This window comes from Melospiza melodia, chromosome 6 (assembly GCF_035770615.1).
Source record: "Melospiza melodia melodia isolate bMelMel2 chromosome 6, bMelMel2.pri, whole genome shotgun sequence".
In the NCBI taxonomy this organism is placed as follows: Eukaryota; Metazoa; Chordata; class Aves; order Passeriformes; family Passerellidae; genus Melospiza; species Melospiza melodia.
In genome coordinates, this window is record NC_086199.1 from 55,445,157 (window position 1) to 55,464,080 (window position 18,924).

Below are 18,924 nucleotides of genomic sequence, written 5' to 3' on the forward strand. Positions count from 1 at the left end.
TCTGGTTGGAGGAGCTGTGTGAGGAACCCTTGGATCCTCTAGCTGTTCTGGAATTCTGCAGCCTCGTGTTCTCTGTTTCCCGTTGCAGGAGCAAATCCCATTCGGAAATCAGCCTGGAGGGGTTCTATGAGACGAAGCCGCTTTCTCCCGTGCAGAAGGACCCCGTGGAGCTGCTTCTCCTGGACACCAAGGAACGTCTCTCCGTGGAGCTCCAGGACCGCCGCGCCCCTCTGGCCACCATGGAGAGCCTCTCGGACAACGAATCCATCTACAGCTTCGATTCCCGGCGCTCCTCCGGCTTCCGGAGCATCCGGGGCTCCCCCAGCCTCCATGCTGTCATGGAGAAGGACGAGACCCACTGCTTTTATATAGACCCCGCTATCCCTGAGGAGAACCCTTCCCTCAGCTCCCGGACAGAGCTGCTGGCTGCTGACAGCCTCTCCAAGCATTCCCAGGAGACGCAGCCCCCAGAAAACGTCCTCAACAGCGGCGGCACCACCCCCCAGCGCCGCTGCAGCGCCGAGGGCACCGGGAGCGACGGGGAGCGCGCGTCCTCGTCCCCGCGGGAAGAGCCCCCGCTCCACAACGGCCGCCTGGCCGACGTTCCCAGTCCCCAGGTGCTGGAATTCGCCGAGTTCATCGACAGCCTCTTCAACTTGGACAGCAAAAGCAGCTCCTTCCAGGACATTTACTGCATGATGGTGTCGGACAGCTCCAGCGACTTTGCGGAGATTCCCAAATCCGTCAGCGACCAGGAGATCCTGCTGAGGGCACAGTACGAGCCCAACTTAGTCCCAAAGCCCCCGAGGTTGTTTGCGGGCTCGACGGATCCCTCGTCGGGAATCTCCGTGTCGCCCTCCTTCCCCCTTAGCTCATCCGGAGAACTCATGGATATCACTCCCACGGGTGTGAGCAGCCAGGAATGCCTGGCCACGGACAAAATCCGGACTTCCACCCCTTCTGGACACGTAACCAGCCCTGCCAAGCAGGACGACCTCATGATTTCGGCCCTTTAGTGCAGGGGAAAGGGGTGGAATGATCCCAGTGGGATAATCCATGGAGGAGGCTGTCATCGGGCAGTTGGGATCAGAGGAGAGAGCTGGAAAAATCCTTTCTGGGGTGACCCAGTGGTGGTGTCTGGAGGATGGATTGTGCTGGAATCCTGTGCTTGGAGCTGGGAGAAGCTTTGCCCCGCGGGGCCTGAGAGGGTCTGAGGCACTAAAGTTCCCTACCTCAGCCTGTCTCATTCCAGAGGCAGATTCCTTGCCCTGGGGCACCTGCTGAGTTTGGGAGTGAGATACCTGGATAGATGGAAGCAGGAGGGAGCCGGGCCAGATCCCTCTCCTCGGGACCGAGCCGGTGGTTATGGGAAATGAGCGGATTGAGACTTTGGGCCCTGTTGCACTACCACGGATCCGGCCCAAGATCCAATTCGGCACACTTCCATGGGGATTGCTTTTGTAGGACACTCCTATTTTAAAGCCATTGGGGCTGTATTCCCCCCAAATCCAGTCTCCCCTTCCCGGCCAGGCGCAGCAGGAATGGGGCTGGCACCGTGGTTTCTCTCCCCTGAGCACTCCTGAGAGGGAAGGACGCTGTTCCCAAGAGCCCAATCCCTCTGCCTTTGGCAGAAAGTTCTCCTGGATATCACCCCCATCACTCCTCGGTTCCCTGGACCCCCCTAAGCTGGCGACATTCCCGTGGGACTGCCAGGATTCTCATCTCAGAGCTGCATGGATGTGGATGGATCAACTGCAAGATGCACCTGGCATTATTTTCCAGTCCCCTGTGGAGTCTGGGAGTCTCTCCTGGATCCCTGGGGGTCCTCACACCACCCATATGCAGCATCCACAGTGGATCGGTGCCAGCCTCTCTCATTCGGAATTCAGGGAAAAGATGGACTTTTTCCCAGTGTTGCAATCTCTTGTATGTTTACAGAGCTGCTGAGCTGGTTGGAAGGTATTTATTAAGGAAATAGGGAGGCTTTCCTGAAGGAAAATTCATGGTCATCCTCTCCTTCCCATGCTGTTCCCTCTGGGGACTGAGGGAAGAGAGGATGGCAGGCAGAATTCCAAGCCCCCTGCTTCCCAAGTGGCTTGGATCTGGGGGTAACTGCCTGCCCCCTCTCCCCACCTGCACAATTCCATGTAGGAAAGCTTGAGCAAGTTAGGAAAAACTACCTGAGCCTCTGGGCCCAGAGGAGCCTGCTCCGCCTCTCCAGGCAGGTTTTCCAGTGATGGGAGCAGGAGGAAAACTACCTATTGTAGGAAATGAAACATTCTTGGGACCTGGAAAAGGCCTTGAATTGCCACAACTCCCCCTCAAAGCTCAGCAGTTACTGATGGCTCTCCCTGGAGCTCCCTGGAAAAAAAATTCCTGGTTTAACTTCCTTAGAATCCTGTGGTTGCTCCCCTTTCCCCTCCTTAGCAGTGCTATTTCCATTGTAGGTGGATGCTGTGCTTTCCAGGAGCTCAGCCCCTGGCAAATCCCAGGCTTCCTGTTCTCCTTGTGGGCAGTGGAAGCGCTGGGATGGGTCAGGGCTGTGCTCCCTGGGAGCCAGTGGGATCCAATGCCATTGAGGAGCACTTTATAACCACTGTGCATTCATGTAAATAATCCTGGGTGCACGGAATTCCACTGGATTCTGGGTCCAAGTGCTGATATCCCACTCCATCCAGCGTGGGATGCTCCAGCCCCTGCTCCTTACCCGTTTCAGAGCCTTCAGAAGTGCTTGAAGCGGCCAGGAAAACATTATTCCTGTGGTTTAAGGTTCCAAAGGTGACCTTTCCCTCCCTGAGTGGAATCAGAGGGATTTGGAGAAGGAAAAATCCTTTTATTCTGAGCAACCAGAAGTTCTTTTTGGTTTTGTAGGTCCTTAAAAAAGGAGCAGGGAGCAGGTGGTTTGGGAGCACAGCACAGGGTAAGGAGGAATTCCTGCACTCAGGAAACACTACCGAGGTGATTTTTTGGGAATACGCACAAAAATCTGGGAAGGTTTGAGGGGAAAAGGGGAGCTGAGGGGCAGGGAGGCTGGGGCTAGCGGGCTAGCTCCCCTTCTGGCCCAGGAGTTGGGATAAGGAGCTCATTCCTGCCCTTATTCCCAGCAGGAATTCACCCTTAGCACTAAGGCAGAGCTTGGGATCTGCAAAGCACTTTAAAGCACTAAGGAAAATTATCATCTCTGTCCCTGGGAGCAACATGGATACCTGGGATTAGATGGAACTACTGGTGGGAGGTGCCTCCAGGTGAGGAAAAGTGGGATATCTCCCTCCTGAAATGATTCCAGTGGGAACCTGCTGATGTTCCATGGCTCAAATGTTGCACTAGAAAGTCCCTTCCCTGACATTCCTCTGCTGTGTCCTGGAAGACTCAGTCCTTGGGTGACTGTTTCCTTCTTTGTGCCATTGGAACTGTATCCCATAGGAATGGCCTTCCCTTGCCCTGACAGGAAGCAGTCTGGAATGCTGCAGTTTTTTTGCTCTGTGATTACTGGACTTAGGAAAACCTGGAAACATGTAGTTCCTGGGAGCTTTGCCACAGGTCAAGGAGTAAAGGCACAAAAGAACCCCTCAAAGGTTCTCATTGTATCCTATCATGGGTAATTCCTGGTTTTTGTTGACAAACAGATCTGATCCCAGTCCTTTCAAATGAAATTCACATTCTTGGAATTATTTCTGCTTTAAATGTCTCCGTGTCTTGATCCCCATTACTGTGTCTTGATCCCCAGCATTCCATGTCTCCATTCCCATCACTCCTTTGCTGTCTGGGCATTTGGAAAGGCTGATCTCCCATATCCTCCTGGAAAAGCACACCTGGAATGCTGAAATAAATGTTAAAGCTGCAGCTACCTCCTTCATCTGTACTGTACACACTTCCTGCTTTCTCTTCCTGCTCTGTCTTTGGGAACATGAAGCATCTCCAGTTTTCCAAATCTTTTGGCTTCTGCTTCTTCCTCTTGAGCTTTGTGCCTTCTGATCTTCAGATATTCCCATGATATTCCAACAGGATGTTCCACCCTGTGCAGAGGCAGTGCTGGAAGTGCCTGACACCCCAGACTGACCAACAGGTCACCCATTCCATGCCTCATCCTTAAAATCCGTTCTGATCCTTCTTCCTTGGACTGAGTGACCTTTAAAGGTCCTTTCCAACACTGCTGAGTGTTGGTATTCCAAGAGTTTCTTGGCAGAGGAATGGAGCTGAGGCTCTTCTGCACCAGTAAATTGATTTTATTGTTGCTTTCATTGCAGCAGTACCAAAAATTTGGGAAGGATCCTGCAGTGCTGAGGATATACCAGCTCTTTTCCAATATTTATCATTGCTTCTTCTCCAGGGGGGCTGCCTTCTCCATTTGGAATATTCATTTCCTACTAAAACCTTCCCTCTTTTCTTTGCTCCCTGTGCTTCTCACCTATTTCAGGAGCCACCTCATCCCTCCCTTCTCTCAGGGTGCTGATGGCTCATTCCACATCCTTGATAGCACATGGGAAACATGGGAAAACTATCCCAAAGCAGTTAAATGAGATTCTTGGAACTTTTTAGGAACTTTTTTTCCAAAGCAAACAGGATTTGTGGGAGGTACTTTGGTCTCTGCAGAGGGCTGGCATGGCAGAGGGTGGGGAGTGTGGTTACAGAATTCCAGTGATTCCCAGTTCTATTCTTTTAGGATGCTAGATTGCAGGAGCAGTTGATGGTCCCATGCAAGATTAAAGTGGGAAATCTGTTTCCAAGGGCACGTAAGAAGGAGGAAAAGCTCCAAGTGTGGGGATGCAGGATGAATATCTAACACATTCTCCATGCACTTTGATGTTTTCTCAGCTTTTGCTGCTCTTTTCCTGCAGGCAGATAATATTTCCATGGACTCGCCCACGCAGCTTTCATTTACAAATTGGGACATAGGAATAATCAGGATTACTCCTGGCAATGGGAATTAGGTAGGATTAATTATTGCTGGAATGGGTGTGTTTGGATTTGTGTTTTGAGGCTGTATCCAAGAGCCTCCATTGGGCAGCAGAGCCCTTCTGTGTTTGCCTTGGGAACTGCTGGGCTGGAGCTCCCCTCCATGCTGGGTTTGTCCCTATCCATTCTGGGATATTCTTCCCTTGGCAGTAGGACATTCTGGCTTTGCAGGATGGGAGCAGGAATATTTAATTCCAATGGGTTTAGGAATAGTGGTTGTAACTGCAGCCTTTGAGTAACATTGCCAAGGGGGGTGTAGATTCCTCATTTCTGGAAATATTCCAGGCCAGGTTGGATAAGGCTTGGAACAACCTGGGCTAGGGAAAGATGTCCCTGTCCATGGCAGCAGGTGGGAGCTTCCAAATGATTCTGGAATTCTGTGATCCCTGTTTGCAGTGTCACAGTGCTGCAGGAAAGGGAAGGTTGGAATTCCAGCAGCACCTCTGCTGAGAAATCCCTCTGGAGGAAGCAGTTGGAAAGCACTGCCTGGAACTGGGCTCATTGCTTTGTTCCCAGATCCTGTGCAGTGCTGATTTTTGGGAAGAGCTGCTGGATTTCAGGAAGAGCCTCATTTCTTGTGCCAAAGCTCCCTCTCATGGCTCCTGTGTGGAGGAAGCAATGCTGCATGGATCCTGCTGGAGGCAAACACAGCCCATCCTTGGCAGCTGTGGGAAGAAGGAGAGGAGGGAACACTGCAGCTGGAAGCTGGCATTCAGTCTGGAACCTTTTGCTCTCCAGTCAGAGCCACAGGTTGTGGATGCAGAGAGGGATGGGAAGGGGGCTGGATCAGCAGTGACTGATGTCCTTCCCCTTCTTCCAGCTCCAAGGAGCTGCTAAAGGGCTGGAAATTCCAAATAGCCAAGGATTTAGGGCAATTCCTTGCTTTGTTATCGGGAATAATCATCAGCCTCCAAGTGCTTTGCTGTCTCCATTCCCATTGTTTTTTCCATGTTTTTTTGAGTTCATACCTCTTGTGCCTTTGTTCTCCCTGGCTTCAGGTCCCAGTTTCTGGGATCAGACATCTCCCACCTTACTTTCCCACTTCTCTGGGAGTATGGAAGTGTGGCCAAGGCCTGGCAGGAGCTGCCCTTGCTCCTGAGCTCTCCCATTCTGCCTCAGCCAGGACTTCCCACACCTTCCCACTTTTCCTTGCTGCCTGAGGTCGTATCCAAGTGCCAAAAGCAAATCTTGACCTGAGGCAGGCGATTTCCTCCAACCCACACCAAGTTTCTCCCTGGCTCTGGAGCAGCTCCCTGGGAATTTTTCCAGCTTTCCTTGTTGTGTCCAATCCCTCTGATGTCACTGTGTCACACCATGCTGCATGTCCTGACTTTCCCACCTTCCCAACACAACTGCGGGATGAGGAATGACTCCCTGTCTTCACCTCTTGATTCCTGAAAATCCTTGCAGCACAGGAACAAGCCTTGACACTGGTTTTTCTTTGGATTCCACTTCCCTGCTTCCCATCCTGGGCTTTGTGCAGTTCCAATGGCTCAGAGTCAGAAGTCCCAGCTGGGATGGCAAAGGCCTGTCCTGCTGGGATATCCACTTTTGGGAAGTTTGTGTGCAGAGGGGTCCTGGCAGGGGTTTTTCCTAGGACACTGTCACACCCTTTGGGTCCTCACTCCTTTCCTGGGATATCCCCAGCGCTTGGTGGTGGCAAAGTGGCCTCACCTGCAGCTCCACCTTCCCACCTTTCCCTCCACAAGTCCAGGGAATACTCTCGAGCTCCTGTCCTGGCACTGTGTGGAATTCCTATTGGCACAGGGATATCTGGGGATGGGCTGTGCCTCCCTGTCTGGAATGTTGAGCCCTGTGAGCCCTTTTCCTTTGGCTCTGCCTCTCTGGAAAAGCCCTTCCTGCCTGTCACCTGTGTCCCATCTCGTGCTGGGGCAGCTCGGAGCAGGATACCTCTGGATTCATTTCCTGCTGGATCCTAATTGCCTCCTTGGAGCTGAAGCCTTTGGCATTTTTGGGAGAAGCAGCCCCTTCCAGGGAGCTCTGAGGCACTCCCACTGCTTCTGGCAGGGCTTGGAGCACTTGGATATGCAACTGGAGGGGGGGGAAACAGCCCAGCATCCTGTGTCCACATGCTCATCCTGGGAATGCTGCCCTCTGAATCCCTGCTCCGAGCTGCCCCAGCATGAAGATTCCAAGGAAACTCAAGCACTCCTCATGTGCCCTTCATTCTCCACGTGACTTTTTTTGTACCTCTGTACGAAAGATCTGAACTAATCCCGCTGTAAAGAAAGATCGGATGAATTATAACCTAATTCCAGAAACATGGATGTATATAAATTTTCTGTATATTCTATGGCACTCTGTATAAAATGGATGTTGGAAGCATGGCTGGAGTATGTGACTGTTCCCAAGGATGTCCTGGACACGGATGGTTGGGAATTGCCTGAAGTTTCTGCCTTGAAGGGTGGTGAGTGAGGTGGGAAGGACACCAGGAATTGGGGGTGTGGCACTTGGGAAGGATCCTGGGAATCTCTGGGGGTTGGTTGTTTCTTCTCCAGCTCTCTCTGCTCTGGATCTCAGCCTCTGGAGTGGGAAAACACTTAGGGGAACATCCGGACCTTGTGGATTTGCCATCCCATGGCCAGGTTGGAGCAGGCTGGAAGTGGTCCTGGAAGCAGTGGAAGGTGTCCCTGCCCATGGCAGGGATGTAACTGGATCTTTAAGGTCCCTTCCCACCCAAACCATTCCAGGACTCCATGATCCCTGTCCCTTGAGATGAGTTCTAGGAATTTCTCCTTCTGTGGAGAAGGAAATTAAGGAAGGAACTGGATGCTTTGAGTTATTCCAAGTTAAATTCAACCTGTCCTATAAAAAGAAGGATTTTAGTGCAAACAGGGAATTTTTTTGGGAGTGGATGGGAATGACAGGGATAGAAGGGGAGCACGTGTGCTCTCAGTCGAGGATATATCCCAAATATTCAATCTATTGGATTTTCCAGCCTGAACAGTGTGGAGATCTCCCCTTTGGATCAACATGGAGGTGCTGGGATCCTTCTGTGGGCCGGGTGAGTCCAAACTGGGATTTTCCCAGTGTCCCACAGGACATGGCTCTGGAGTTGTAAGGCAGGATCTCACTGCCTGAGGGCTGGTCCCAGCTGAATAATTCCACATAATTCATATTCTGGAAAAGGGAAAAGTTGCATTTATGGCTTACAGCATTGGGGAATAAGGGCAGGAGAAGTCCTGGAGCTTGCTGACCAGCCAGGAGAAATCCAGGGAGAAAAGGAATGCCTGGAAGTGTGTAATCCTATTAATGGCTGCTTGGAATTGTTTTTTATGGCTGCTCCTGAAGGGACTATCAGGGAATTAAGAGCTCAAAGGTGGCTGAACTACTGAGTTCCTATAAAAATGCCTATAAAAAGTGCTGGAATGTTGAAGTGCCTGATGTTTTGGGATGGTTTTGTGGGATTTTTTTCCCTACTCAGAGCTATATCAGCCTCATAAAAGCATATTGGCTCTTCTGGAAACCCTTCCTCTCCTGGGGAAGGAAAACATCCAACTCTGGCTGCTATCCTTGGATAAACAAGGAATAATCCATGTTTAGGAGAGGCTGCTTTAATTCAGTTTTTAAGGATGAAAATATATGGATGTGGACACAGCAGGAGTGGGGTATGCTGCTATAAAACCTATTAACAGCCTTCCTTGGGGATGTAGTCGTGTTTTCCACGGAGATTCTCCGGCTGCTGGGTGTGTTGGTGGCCTTAGGAAAAAATCCCAGTTTATTGAGAAAAGTTGTTTCCAATCCATTGAGAAAATATCCAGAACTACAGAAAAAAAAAACCCCAAATTTTCCAACAATTTTTGAAGTGTTCCCCAGCAAACAAAGAAAATGGAGGGAAATAATGGGAATATTTAATTAACTAAAGCTGGGATCTAATTGTTAATTCAATGGAAACTAGCATGGCACAAATAGTTCCTCAGGGTTTTCCAAGGATTCCAGGTTGTATTTCCATTGGAAAAGAGGGAAAGGAAAGGTGATCTGAGGGTGATGGTCTGAATGTAATTCCTGGCCTGTTCCAGCAGCATTTGTATTTTCCTGCCTCCTCAGCAATGTCTCCTTGGATTTTCCAGCAATCTGTGTTCCTCCTTCCTGCCACAGAACTTCCTTGGAAAGCACATGCAGCCCTTGTGGCCTTGTTTGTCCTGGTAGAGTGGACAGGGGCTTTCCATAGAGCCTGGATGTCCTTCTTGGGAGTGGGTGGGTGACAGTTCCCTGCTCCAGGCCTGGGTTGTATGCTTGGACTTCCAGCTCCAGAGGTTTCCCGGAGTGTTGAGGACATGTGTGTTCCTTCCTGAGGATGTTCCTTTGTTCCCTGATGATTTAATGGAGGTGTTCTCTCTGTCTTGGGAACAAACCCTTGGAGTTAATGGGTAACCAGGCAGGGATTGATCCACACAGGTCTCCTGCCAGGAGGAGATAACCGAGGGAGCTCTGCTCTGCTTCCGCCTCCAGCGGGGTGGGAGCTTCCTTGGGGCTTGGAAAGGATTTCCCAGAGAAGCTCGGGCTGCTTCGTCCCTGGAAGTGACAAGTCCAGGTTGGACAAAGTTTGAAGCAACCTGGGCTAGTGGAAGGTGTCCCTGCCACCTGGGCAGTGGATGGAATGGGATGAGCTTTGAGGTCCCTTCCCACCCAAACCATCTGGGATTTGGGGAGTTTGTGCCTGGATTGGGGTGGTTTGTGAGTAGGAGATTCCAAGTATTCCAGCATCTCCAACAGTGACACAACAGCTTCTCTGGGACTTGGTCCCACCAGGAGCAATCTTATATCCATTGGATATCTCTGGATCCATGATCCCGGCTCAGCTGAGCCTCATGTAAGCCAGATCAATGACTCCGGCGCCCTTCCAGAGACTGAGGTGTCCATGCTCAGAGCAGGTGGAAAAACTTTAAAAATGGACTCCAAATCCTTCCAGTCATGCCTGGGAGTCTCAGCTGGAGGTTGGGATGTGGGCAGGGATGATGGGGTAAGGGAGGGGGAAATTCCTGAATTATTGTTTTGTTAGAAACTGGACTTTGAAATTCGGCGCCGGAGGGAGCCCCGGCCGCACCTTCCATGAGCAATATCCCGAGTAACATCTCTGCACCCCTTCCTGGCTCGTGCTGCTGCGAGCCATGTGGGACAGGGAGAGCAGGGTTTGCAGGGAGCATGACCCAGAGGGGACTGGGAAGGGAGAGAAATGTGGGAAATGTGGAGGGCAGGAGAAAGGAAAACCAGTGATGGAGTGCGTTTGGACCCACTGGAGCTGCCTCCCTATGGATCAAAGCAATACTCTGGATTTTTTGGGATTCAGAGCTCTCTAAGATCCTTTAGGGATCACACAAGGCCATCCCTGAAGTGCTGCATTCCCAGCTCACTGGACCATCCCAGCTCCCTTCTTCCCACCTCATATGGAGGAGGTTGGCTCCATCCCTTGGTGTGTTTTTCCAATGGGTCTTTTCTTTTTAGTCAGGTCTGGGAAGGGAGAGAGCAGTATTCCTTGGGAGTGGGAGCTGAGCAGGAGACTGGGAGGCAGGAGGAAAACTCAGGTGAGAAGGATGTGGATCATCCATACCTCGATTTAGGCACCAGGAGAGGAGGAAAGATGGGAAGGAGCAAAGATTCCTTAGGGATATGTCCAGAGGAGGGCGTTCTGGAAATGGCAGCCCCTTTGTGAGGGCAGAACCCTCAAATTTGAGGATTTGAAGCCTTAATGAGCCATTCCCAAAGGGATTTTCCTTTCTGTTAAGGGGTGTGTGGCACTCTGGAGCTGTCTCATGAGAGGTTGGGATGTGGGAATGTTGACATTGTCCCTAAGGAAGGGAGGGAAGTGTGCTATTTTTATTGTAAATTAGTTGCTCAGCAGGATTTTACACTTTAGGATGGGGAATCCCAGGCCAAGCCTAACATGGTCAATCCAGAGAGATCCAAATCTGGGCTCAGGATCCTTTCCCAAATCTTTTGATCATCCTTGGACCCATATATATGGTTCAATGCCATCACAGGTAGGAACTTGTGGAAGTGTTGGTGGAACTGGATGGGCTTTAAGGTCCCTTCCCACCCAAACCATTCCAGGATTCCATGATACCTGTCCCTCAAGATCAGTTCTAGGAATCTGTCCTTCAGTGGAGAAGGAAATTAAGGAAGGAACTTGTTGCTTTGAGTTATCCTCAGTTAAAGTCATCCTGCCATATAAAAAGAAGGATTTTAGTGCAAATAAAGTTGAGTACAAGGGAATTTTTGGGAGTGGATGGGAATGACAAGGATAGAAGAGGAAGATGAATACTCTCAGTCAAGAATATATCCCAAATATTCAATTCTGTTGGATATATGAGTCAAAATGGTGTGGAAATCTGCCCTTTGGATGCTGGGATCTTTCTGCAAGGAAGGTGAGTCCCAAATGGGATTTTCCCAATGTCCTACAGGGTGAAGGACACAGGGACATGGCTCTGGAAAGCAGGTTCTCATGGCCTGGGGCTATTACCAGCTGAAGAATTCCATGGGTGAGCTTTAAGTTCACTCCCAAGGCAAACCATTCCAGGATTCTGGGATTCTAAATCACAGAGTGATGGAATGTGATTCTACAAATCAAATGATGATTTTATGAATCCATAAGATTATGGGATATGTTTCCATGGATTCCAGGATTCTAAATGACAGAATCATGCATTCTAGGATTCAATATCCTGAGTTGGAAAAGGCCTCTAAGGATCATCCAATCCAATTCTGACTTTATTTAAGTAAAATATTACAGACCAACATCTAACAGGGTTTAGGCTAGGCTGGCGCTCAGCTTCCCAGGAAAAATCCATTTTCCCTTAATTTCCTTTCCTTCCCACGCAGCTTGTGCCCGAAACGGGGGGCTGAGAGCAGGAACAAGGGGAGCAAGGAATAACAATTGTCTTAATGTGGAGAGAGAGAGGAGAAAAAAGGGCTCGTTCTCTCCATCCCGAAATAATAGACCCATTACTGTCCCCAATCCTCAATCCCCCTCCTCTCCCGGGAGAAGAATTGGTCACTGCACAGCTGTGGGAGCGGGATAAATATATTTATATATCCCGGAGAATCTGCCCTTCTCAATTGGGATGTGGGGCTGGACAATCCCTCATTGTGCCCTGGCTGGCCCGCAGCAGAAAGGCCCCACAGTTTGGGGCTGGCAGGGCCCCGGCGCTCCGAGAACTCGGAACTTCATGGACATTATTCCCAGCGGGCCCTTATTTATTTGATTGGAGTCATTATGGGGTGGGAGGGGTGAGTGTGTGTGTGTGTGTGGGGGGGGGGGGTTATTGGGGATTGTGGGAACATCTGGGGAGAACAAACCACAGCTGGGCCTTGCCCTGAGGGGGCAGGGGTTGGGCTCTGGGGTGGGATTTGGGGCTGGATTTGGTGATTTGGGGCTGGTTTAAGGTGATTTGGGGCTGGATTTGGGTGATTTGGGGCTGGATTTGGATGATTTAGGGATGGATTTTCTGGTTAGGGCTGATTTAGGGTGATTTGAGGTTGGATTTCGGTGTTGTGCAGCTGGATTTTGATGATGTAGGGCTGGTTTTGGATGATTTAGGGCTGGATTTGGTGCTTGGGACTGGTTTAGGGAGATTTGGGGATGGTTTTGGGTGATTTCCGGCTGGATTTGGATGATTTGGGGCTGAATTTGGTTGATTTAAGGCTGGATTTGCTGGTTGGGGCTGATTTAGGGTGATTTGAGGTAGGATTTTCATGGTGTGCAGCTGGATTTTGAGGTTGAGGTTTTGAGGTTAGGGCTGGATTTGGTGCTTGGGGCTGTTTTAGGCAGATTTGGGTGAATTGGGGCTGGATTTGGTGATTTGAGGTTGGATTTTGGTGGTGTGCAGCTGGATTTTGATGATGTAGGGTTGAATTTGTGCTTGAGGCTGGTTTAGGGTGACTTGGGGCTGGATTTGGGTGATGTGGGGCTGGATTTGGTGTTTAGGGCTGGTTTAGGGTAATTTGGGACTGGTTTAGGGTGTTTTGGAGCTGGATTTGTGTGACTTCAGGGCTAATTTTTGGTGGATTTAGGGCTGGATTCTAGTGATTTTGGGTTGGATTTCAGTGGTTTGCACCTGGATTTTGATGATTTAGGGCTGGATTTGATTTGTTTAGGGTGATTTGGGGCTGGATTTTGGTGATTTGAGGTTGGATTTCAATGATTTGGGGCTGTTTTAGGGTGATCTGCAGCTGGATTTTGGTGATTTGCAGTTGGTTTTGAGGTCTGTGGCTGGAATGTGAGGCTGGATTTTGGGGATTTCCTGGTTTTGTAATTTGTGCCTGGACTTCAGTGATTTGTGTCTTTTTTAAAAACAGGGTTCCAGTGATTTGTGGCTGGTTTTGGAATTTCTGGGAGGATTTTGGTGGTTTGTGGTTGGATTTTGTGCCTCAGGGCTGGTTTTATGAGCAGGTTTGTTGGTTTGTGGCTGCATTTTTGTAATTTGTGGCAGGTTCAGTGTTTTGTGGCTGGGTTTTCATCGTTTCCGGATAGATTTTGGCCATTTGTGGCTGGATTTTTGACGGTTTGTGGCTCTTTTTTGGCACCTTATTACTTTGGGGACAGATTTTGGTGCTTTGAGGGTGTTTTTCAGTGATTTCTGGCCAGATTTTGGTGGCTTGTGGCTGTCTTTTTTTTTTTTTTTTTTTTTTTTGGTGCCTTGTGACTTTGCTTTGTGAGAGATTTTGGTGCTTTGTGCACAAATTTTGGTGCTTTGTGAGTGTTTTTTGTGCTCAGATTTTGGTACATTGTGGCTGGATTTTTTGGTAGTTTCTGGATGGATTTTGGTAGTTTATGATGTTTGGTGGCTTGTGGCCATGTTTTAGTGCTCTATAGCTTTTGTTTTGTAGTTTATGGGCAGGTTTTGGTAGTTTGTGGCTGCAGTTTTGGCAGCTTGGGGCTCTTTCTTTTCTTAATGCTTTGTGGCTGGATTTTGGTGCTTTGTCAATGCTTTTTTCTGGTGATTTGTGGCTGGATTTTGGCAGCTTTTGACTGATTTTTTGGTGCCTTGTGGCTTTGCATTGTGGAAGATTTTGGTGTTTTGAGAGGGATTTTGGTGCCTTGTGGACAAATTTTGGTGTTTTGTAATGGGGAGTTGGTGCTTTGTGAGGGATTTTGGTGCCTTGTGGGCAAATTTTAGTGTTTTGTGGCTTTTTTTTTTTTTTTTTTTGCTCTTTGCTGGACAGATTTTCATAGTTTGTGCCTGCTTTTTTGTTTTGTTTTCTGGTGATTTTTGACTCCTTTTCTTGGTGCTTTCTGCGCAGAGTTTTGATGCTTTAGTAGCCAGTTATGGGGGGCTTTAGTGGCTGTTTTTGGGGGCTTTAGGGGCTGTTTTTTGGGGACTTTAGTGGCCAGTTTTTTGGGCTTTAGTAGCTGGGTTTTGGGGCCTTACTGGCTGGTTTTGGGGGACCTTAATGGCTAGTTTTGGGGGGCTTTAGCGACTGGTTTTTGTGGGCTTTAGTGGCTGGCTTTTGGGGTTTTAGTAGCCAGTTTTGGGGGCTTTAGTAGCCGTTTTTTGGGGCTGTAGTAGCCAGGTTTGGGGACTTTAGTGGCCGGTTTGGGGCAGCTTTAGTGGCTGGTTTTTGATGGCTTTAGTAGCTAGGTTTGGGAGACTTTAGTGGCTTGTTTTTGGGGCTTTAGTGGCCAGATTTTGGGGGGCTTTAGTGGCTGGTTTTAGGGGGCTTTAGTAGCCGGTTTTGGAGGCTTTAGTTGCTGGTTTTTGATGGCTGCTTTTGGGGCTTTAGTGGCTTGTAACTTGCGGCTGTTTCTTGGCGGCTCGTGGCCGCTTTTTAGCGCATTCGGAGCAGATTTTTCAGTCCGCAGGTCCCTCCCGGTGCCTGGCGAGCGTTTTTAGGTGACTTTCGGCAACCTCGCGACTCGGCGGCGTCGCCGGAGCCTCTCGGCGGGGGTGCCCCGATCGCGGCGCGGGGCGGAGGAGGAGCAGCGGGCGGGGAAGGGCCGGCACAGGGGGAGAGAGGGAGGGAGGGAAGCGGGCAAGGAGGAAGGAGCGGCCGCGGCAGCCCGAGGAGTCCGGGCAGCGCTCGGCGGACGCCGATGGGCATCGGGCGGCCGCGCTGGGCAGCGGGAGCCCGGCGCTGAGAGCGGGGCCCGGACGGGGCTCGGGGGTCGCGGCGGGGCCGCCCGGGCCGGGGCGATGCCCCCCTGCAGCCGCAGGGACTGAGCCGGGGCCGGCCCGTGCATGGCCCAGCCATGGAGGTGGTGGACGAGACGGAGGCTCTGCAGCGCTTCTTTGAAGGTAACGGGGGCAGCGCCGTCCCACAGCGCCGGCCCGGGATCAGCCTTGGAATGGGCTGGGAGGGAAGGGAGCCTCAGGCTCATCCAGTGCCACCCCCTGCCCTGGGCACGGACACCTCCCCTAGCCCAGGGTGCTCCCAGCCTCGGCCAGCCTGGCCTTGGGCACTACCACGGATGGGGCAGCCACGGCTTCCCTGGGAAACCCGTCCCGGGGCCTCGGCACCCTCACAGGGAGGAATTCCTTCCCAACATCCCGTCTAACCCTGTTCTCTGGCAGTGGGAAGCCATTCCCCCTTGTCCTGTCACTCCAGGTCCTCTGTCAAAGTCCCTCTGCAGCTCTCCTGAAGTCCCTTTAGGCACTGGAAGGTGTTCCAAGGTCTCCCTGGAGCTTTCCCTTCTCCAGGCTAAACAATCCCAGCTCTCCCAGCCTGGCTCCACACCATCCTAGCCAGCTCTGGAATGGCACAGATCCCTATCCAGGGGCAGCTGTGCATCCTCCAGTGCACACTGTGGGTGCCAAGCTGGATTTCCTGGGAATTGTGTTGTGCCATGCCTTAGATTCCCACTGCCAGCCCAGCAAGGACCTTGGAATGTCCCTCACCATCCTAGGAGCAGGCTCGTGGCAGTGGCTCTGGCCTATGGATCCCAGACCTTTTCCGGATCCTTGTGGCCACCGCATGGCTGTGGATCACTCTCGTTCCCACCAGGGTGGAAAAGTGGCTGGGAAGAGAACTTGGCCTCTGTTGGATGAAATGTGGTTGCTCATGGCTGAACTGGGATGTGTTGGGACCCTGATCCCATTGTTGTTCCTGCCTCGGCTCCGTGTTCCCTTCCCTGCTCTGGCCTTGTTGGCACGGTCCGCTCTTCCTTGTGGACTGGCTGGTTCCTTCTCTTTCCCCCTCGTAGCTTTGTTTCCCTCCCTTGTTTTCCAGTGGGTCGCTTGCCAGGCCCAGGTTTGGCTGCCGCAGGCTGTGTCCTTTGGGATGAGCCCCTGGCACATGGAGGGAATAATGTGCCCATCCTGGCGAGGCTCCATTGCCCCAGCAGGTCCTGGGGTGTATCCCGATCCATGGGTCAGCTCTGGAGCCGGGATCCCCTTTGGAGCAGTGGTGTTGTGCAGTGAGCCCCCAGAGGCAGCTGGGGCAGGACAGTGGTATCCCTGTGGATTCTTAGGTTGGCAGAAGGATTTATCCTGGGAAGTGGGAGCAGAAGATGCTCTTGGGAGCGAGTGGAAGCTCAAGCTGCTTCCTCCTCACTTCCCCCTCTCCTGGCATCCATGTGACCTCTCAGTAAGGCATCTCTTCTGCAAAGGAAGAAGCACCCCCTGTTAGTTCCAGCCATGATCCCAGGAGCCCCAGGATTAGCAAGGATGGGAAGCCTCACCACGAGGGCTCTTATCGGCCACTCCCAGCCCACGTTCCCTGCAGCCTTCTGGGGCTTCCTTTGGTTTTAGGATTTCACTTGGGCCAAACTCCTAAATCCTCCTCTCCCGCTTCCCATCCTGGGGCTGCTGAGCAGCTCCCGGGAATCCTGCAGAGCTCTGGCTCAGCATCCCAATGTTATTTATGGACCAGCTCTCTGTCTCTTCAGCTGGAGACATGGAATTTCCCCCTTTCCCCAGAGCATCTTTATTACAACACAGAGATTTCTTTCTTTTACTGTTTTCTTGTTCTTTCTATATGCTGAGGGCGATCCTGCTCGAGCAAGATGACTCCAAGAGATCCCTGATAACCTCAGCCATCCTGGGATTCTTCCTCTCTGTTTTCCTCCTTTCTTTTTTCTTCCTTTTCTCCCCCTTTTTCCTCCTACTTTTTCCCATTTTCTTCCTCCTTCCCTTTTTTAATCTCCTTCTCCTTCTTTCTTTTTCTCTTGAATCAAAACCATCCTGTCCCTGTAAAGATCAAGGGAACTGTGCCTGAAGGATATTTCTTACCCTCAGCTATAAAATCCTTCTTAAAACCTTTCTGAGCCAAATATTACATGGAGCACAACTTTGTTTTGAAAGCTCGATCCCTTTCCCGCTGTTATTCCAGAGCATCTGTTCCGACACGGAGCTGGAGGGGGAGAAGGGAAGAGAAGAAAGTTTTGCCACCGGGAATTGCTGCTCAGTTTTTGCCTCTTGTGCCAGGTTTAATTGTTGTGCTCTGAGGAATTCTGAGGCCAGAGTGATCCTCTGGTTTTTTGGGAGTGAAGGTCAGGGCCTTAAATCATGGCATGGAGTTGGATTTACTCTGGAATCTGGCCCTCCTCAGGAATTAATGGTTTTTGGATGTGGTAAACAATAGATCTGTTAGAATTTAATAATTTACAGGAATAAATTAATTATCCCATCACTCCTTTAAAATTTATCACTGAACTCCCATCATCAGGAAATCATTTTCCAACCCATTTTTTGCTTGAAGTGAAATATTTTCTTCTTCTTATGGGTCATCTCACCCCTGAGGAGATTTCTTCCTGCAGGCTGAGAAACCTGGAATAACTTGGGAATTCTTATTCCTTTGCTTGACTCTGATTTTCCCAGGATCTGAGCCTGCTGTAAGCAATCCCAGAAAAATCAGGCAGAATCCCTGAGCCCTTGGTATTTCCCAGTGTTAGACAAGGATTAACCGGGCTCCTCATGGAGATGTTTGGGAGTGGGGGCTGTGCTGGTGTAGCTGGGGAAGAACTGGTGACTGTGGTCATTCCAAATCCTGGAATTTAGCTGGTCCCATCTGCAGAGCCAGGCTTGTTTTGGAAAGCAAATATTCCCAAAATCTCAGGTTTGGATGATGCCTCTGGTTTTCTCGGCTGTGAGAGATGGACCTGGATTTTCCTAAGTTTTCCTTGGTGTTTGCTTGGGCAGGATTCCCTTATTTCCTGGGTGTCCTTTGTTTTCTTGGGTATCCTTTGTTTTCCTGGATATCCTTGTTTTCCTGGATATCCTTATTTCCTTGTGTACTTTTGTTTCCTAGGCATCCTTGTTTTCCTGGATATATTTATTTCCATGGATGTCTTTGTTTTCCTGGGTATCCTTGTGTCCCTAGATATCCTTGTTTTCCTGGATATATTTACTTCCATGGATATCCGTGTTTCCCTAGGTATCCTTGTTTTCCTAGATTTCCTTATTTCTCTGAAATGTGGCTGTCTGCTGTTTGAGGGTGAGATCTGAGGCGTGTGAGGATGGAGAAGCAGAAAAGTGATGGAAAGGATCCCAGGCTTTGCTCTGGTATTTGGGATGGACTAGGGAGAAGTTCCTGAGGGAAAAGATGCATTGGAAATAACTTCAGGCTTTCCTGGGATGAAGGTGCTGGGAATGCAGTCCTGACTTTCCATATTGGGTGTCCTCAAGGTGGGCTTCTTCTGTGTTGGGAAGATTGTTGTTGTCCTCAGGCACATGGTGGAATTTTTGAGGTTGTCCTATGCAGGGCCAGGAGTTGGACTTGGATGATCCTCATGGATCATCTCTTCCCACTCAGGAATCTTCCCAAACTCCGTGGTCTGTGTTAGCACAGCTGATCCATGTGTTTGGAGGTGCCCAGGACCATCCTGCAGGCAAAAATCCTGGAGCAGTGAGCGTGGGATGCTGGGGGGTTCTGGCAGGGGAGGGAAAGGAGATTTCCATGGGTTTGGGAGTGTTCCTGGAGCGTTTGTGTTTGGATTCAAAGGAGAAGGAGGGAGTTGACAGCGTCTGACCCTTGGCTGGCATCCTGCTCCCAACCTTTCCATTGCTCCCGCCC

The 18,924-nt window shown here is 50.5% G+C and overlaps 2 protein-coding genes across 10 annotated transcripts in view; both read left to right on the plus strand.

Annotated features, from left to right (window-relative positions):
* DAGLA (diacylglycerol lipase alpha) overlaps positions 1 to 7,302 on the plus strand; it is a 62,615-nt gene extending 55,313 nt beyond the window's left edge. For all 4 annotated transcript variants that reach the window (XM_063158319.1, XM_063158320.1, XM_063158318.1 and 1 more), the window contains one exon: positions 89 to 7,302. In XM_063158319.1, the coding sequence (XP_063014389.1) occupies positions 89 to 1,016 (928 nt within the window). In that variant the 3' untranslated portion in view covers positions 1,017 to 7,302. The remainder of the gene's footprint in view (positions 1 to 88) is intronic.
* A 633-nt stretch (positions 7,303 to 7,935) lies between these two features.
* The window catches only part of MYRF (myelin regulatory factor), a 51,357-nt gene continuing 40,368 nt past the window's right edge, over positions 7,936 to 18,924 (plus strand). For 5 of the 6 annotated variants that reach the window (XM_063158312.1, XM_063158315.1, XM_063158316.1 and 2 more), the window contains exon 1: positions 15,104 to 15,209. In XM_063158312.1, coding sequence (XP_063014382.1) covers positions 15,164 to 15,209 — 46 coding nt within the window. In that variant the 5' untranslated portion in view covers positions 15,104 to 15,163. Of the gene's footprint in view, positions 7,982 to 15,103; positions 15,210 to 18,924 lie in introns of those variants that run through there. The other variant, XM_063158313.1, reaches the window with a different exon arrangement.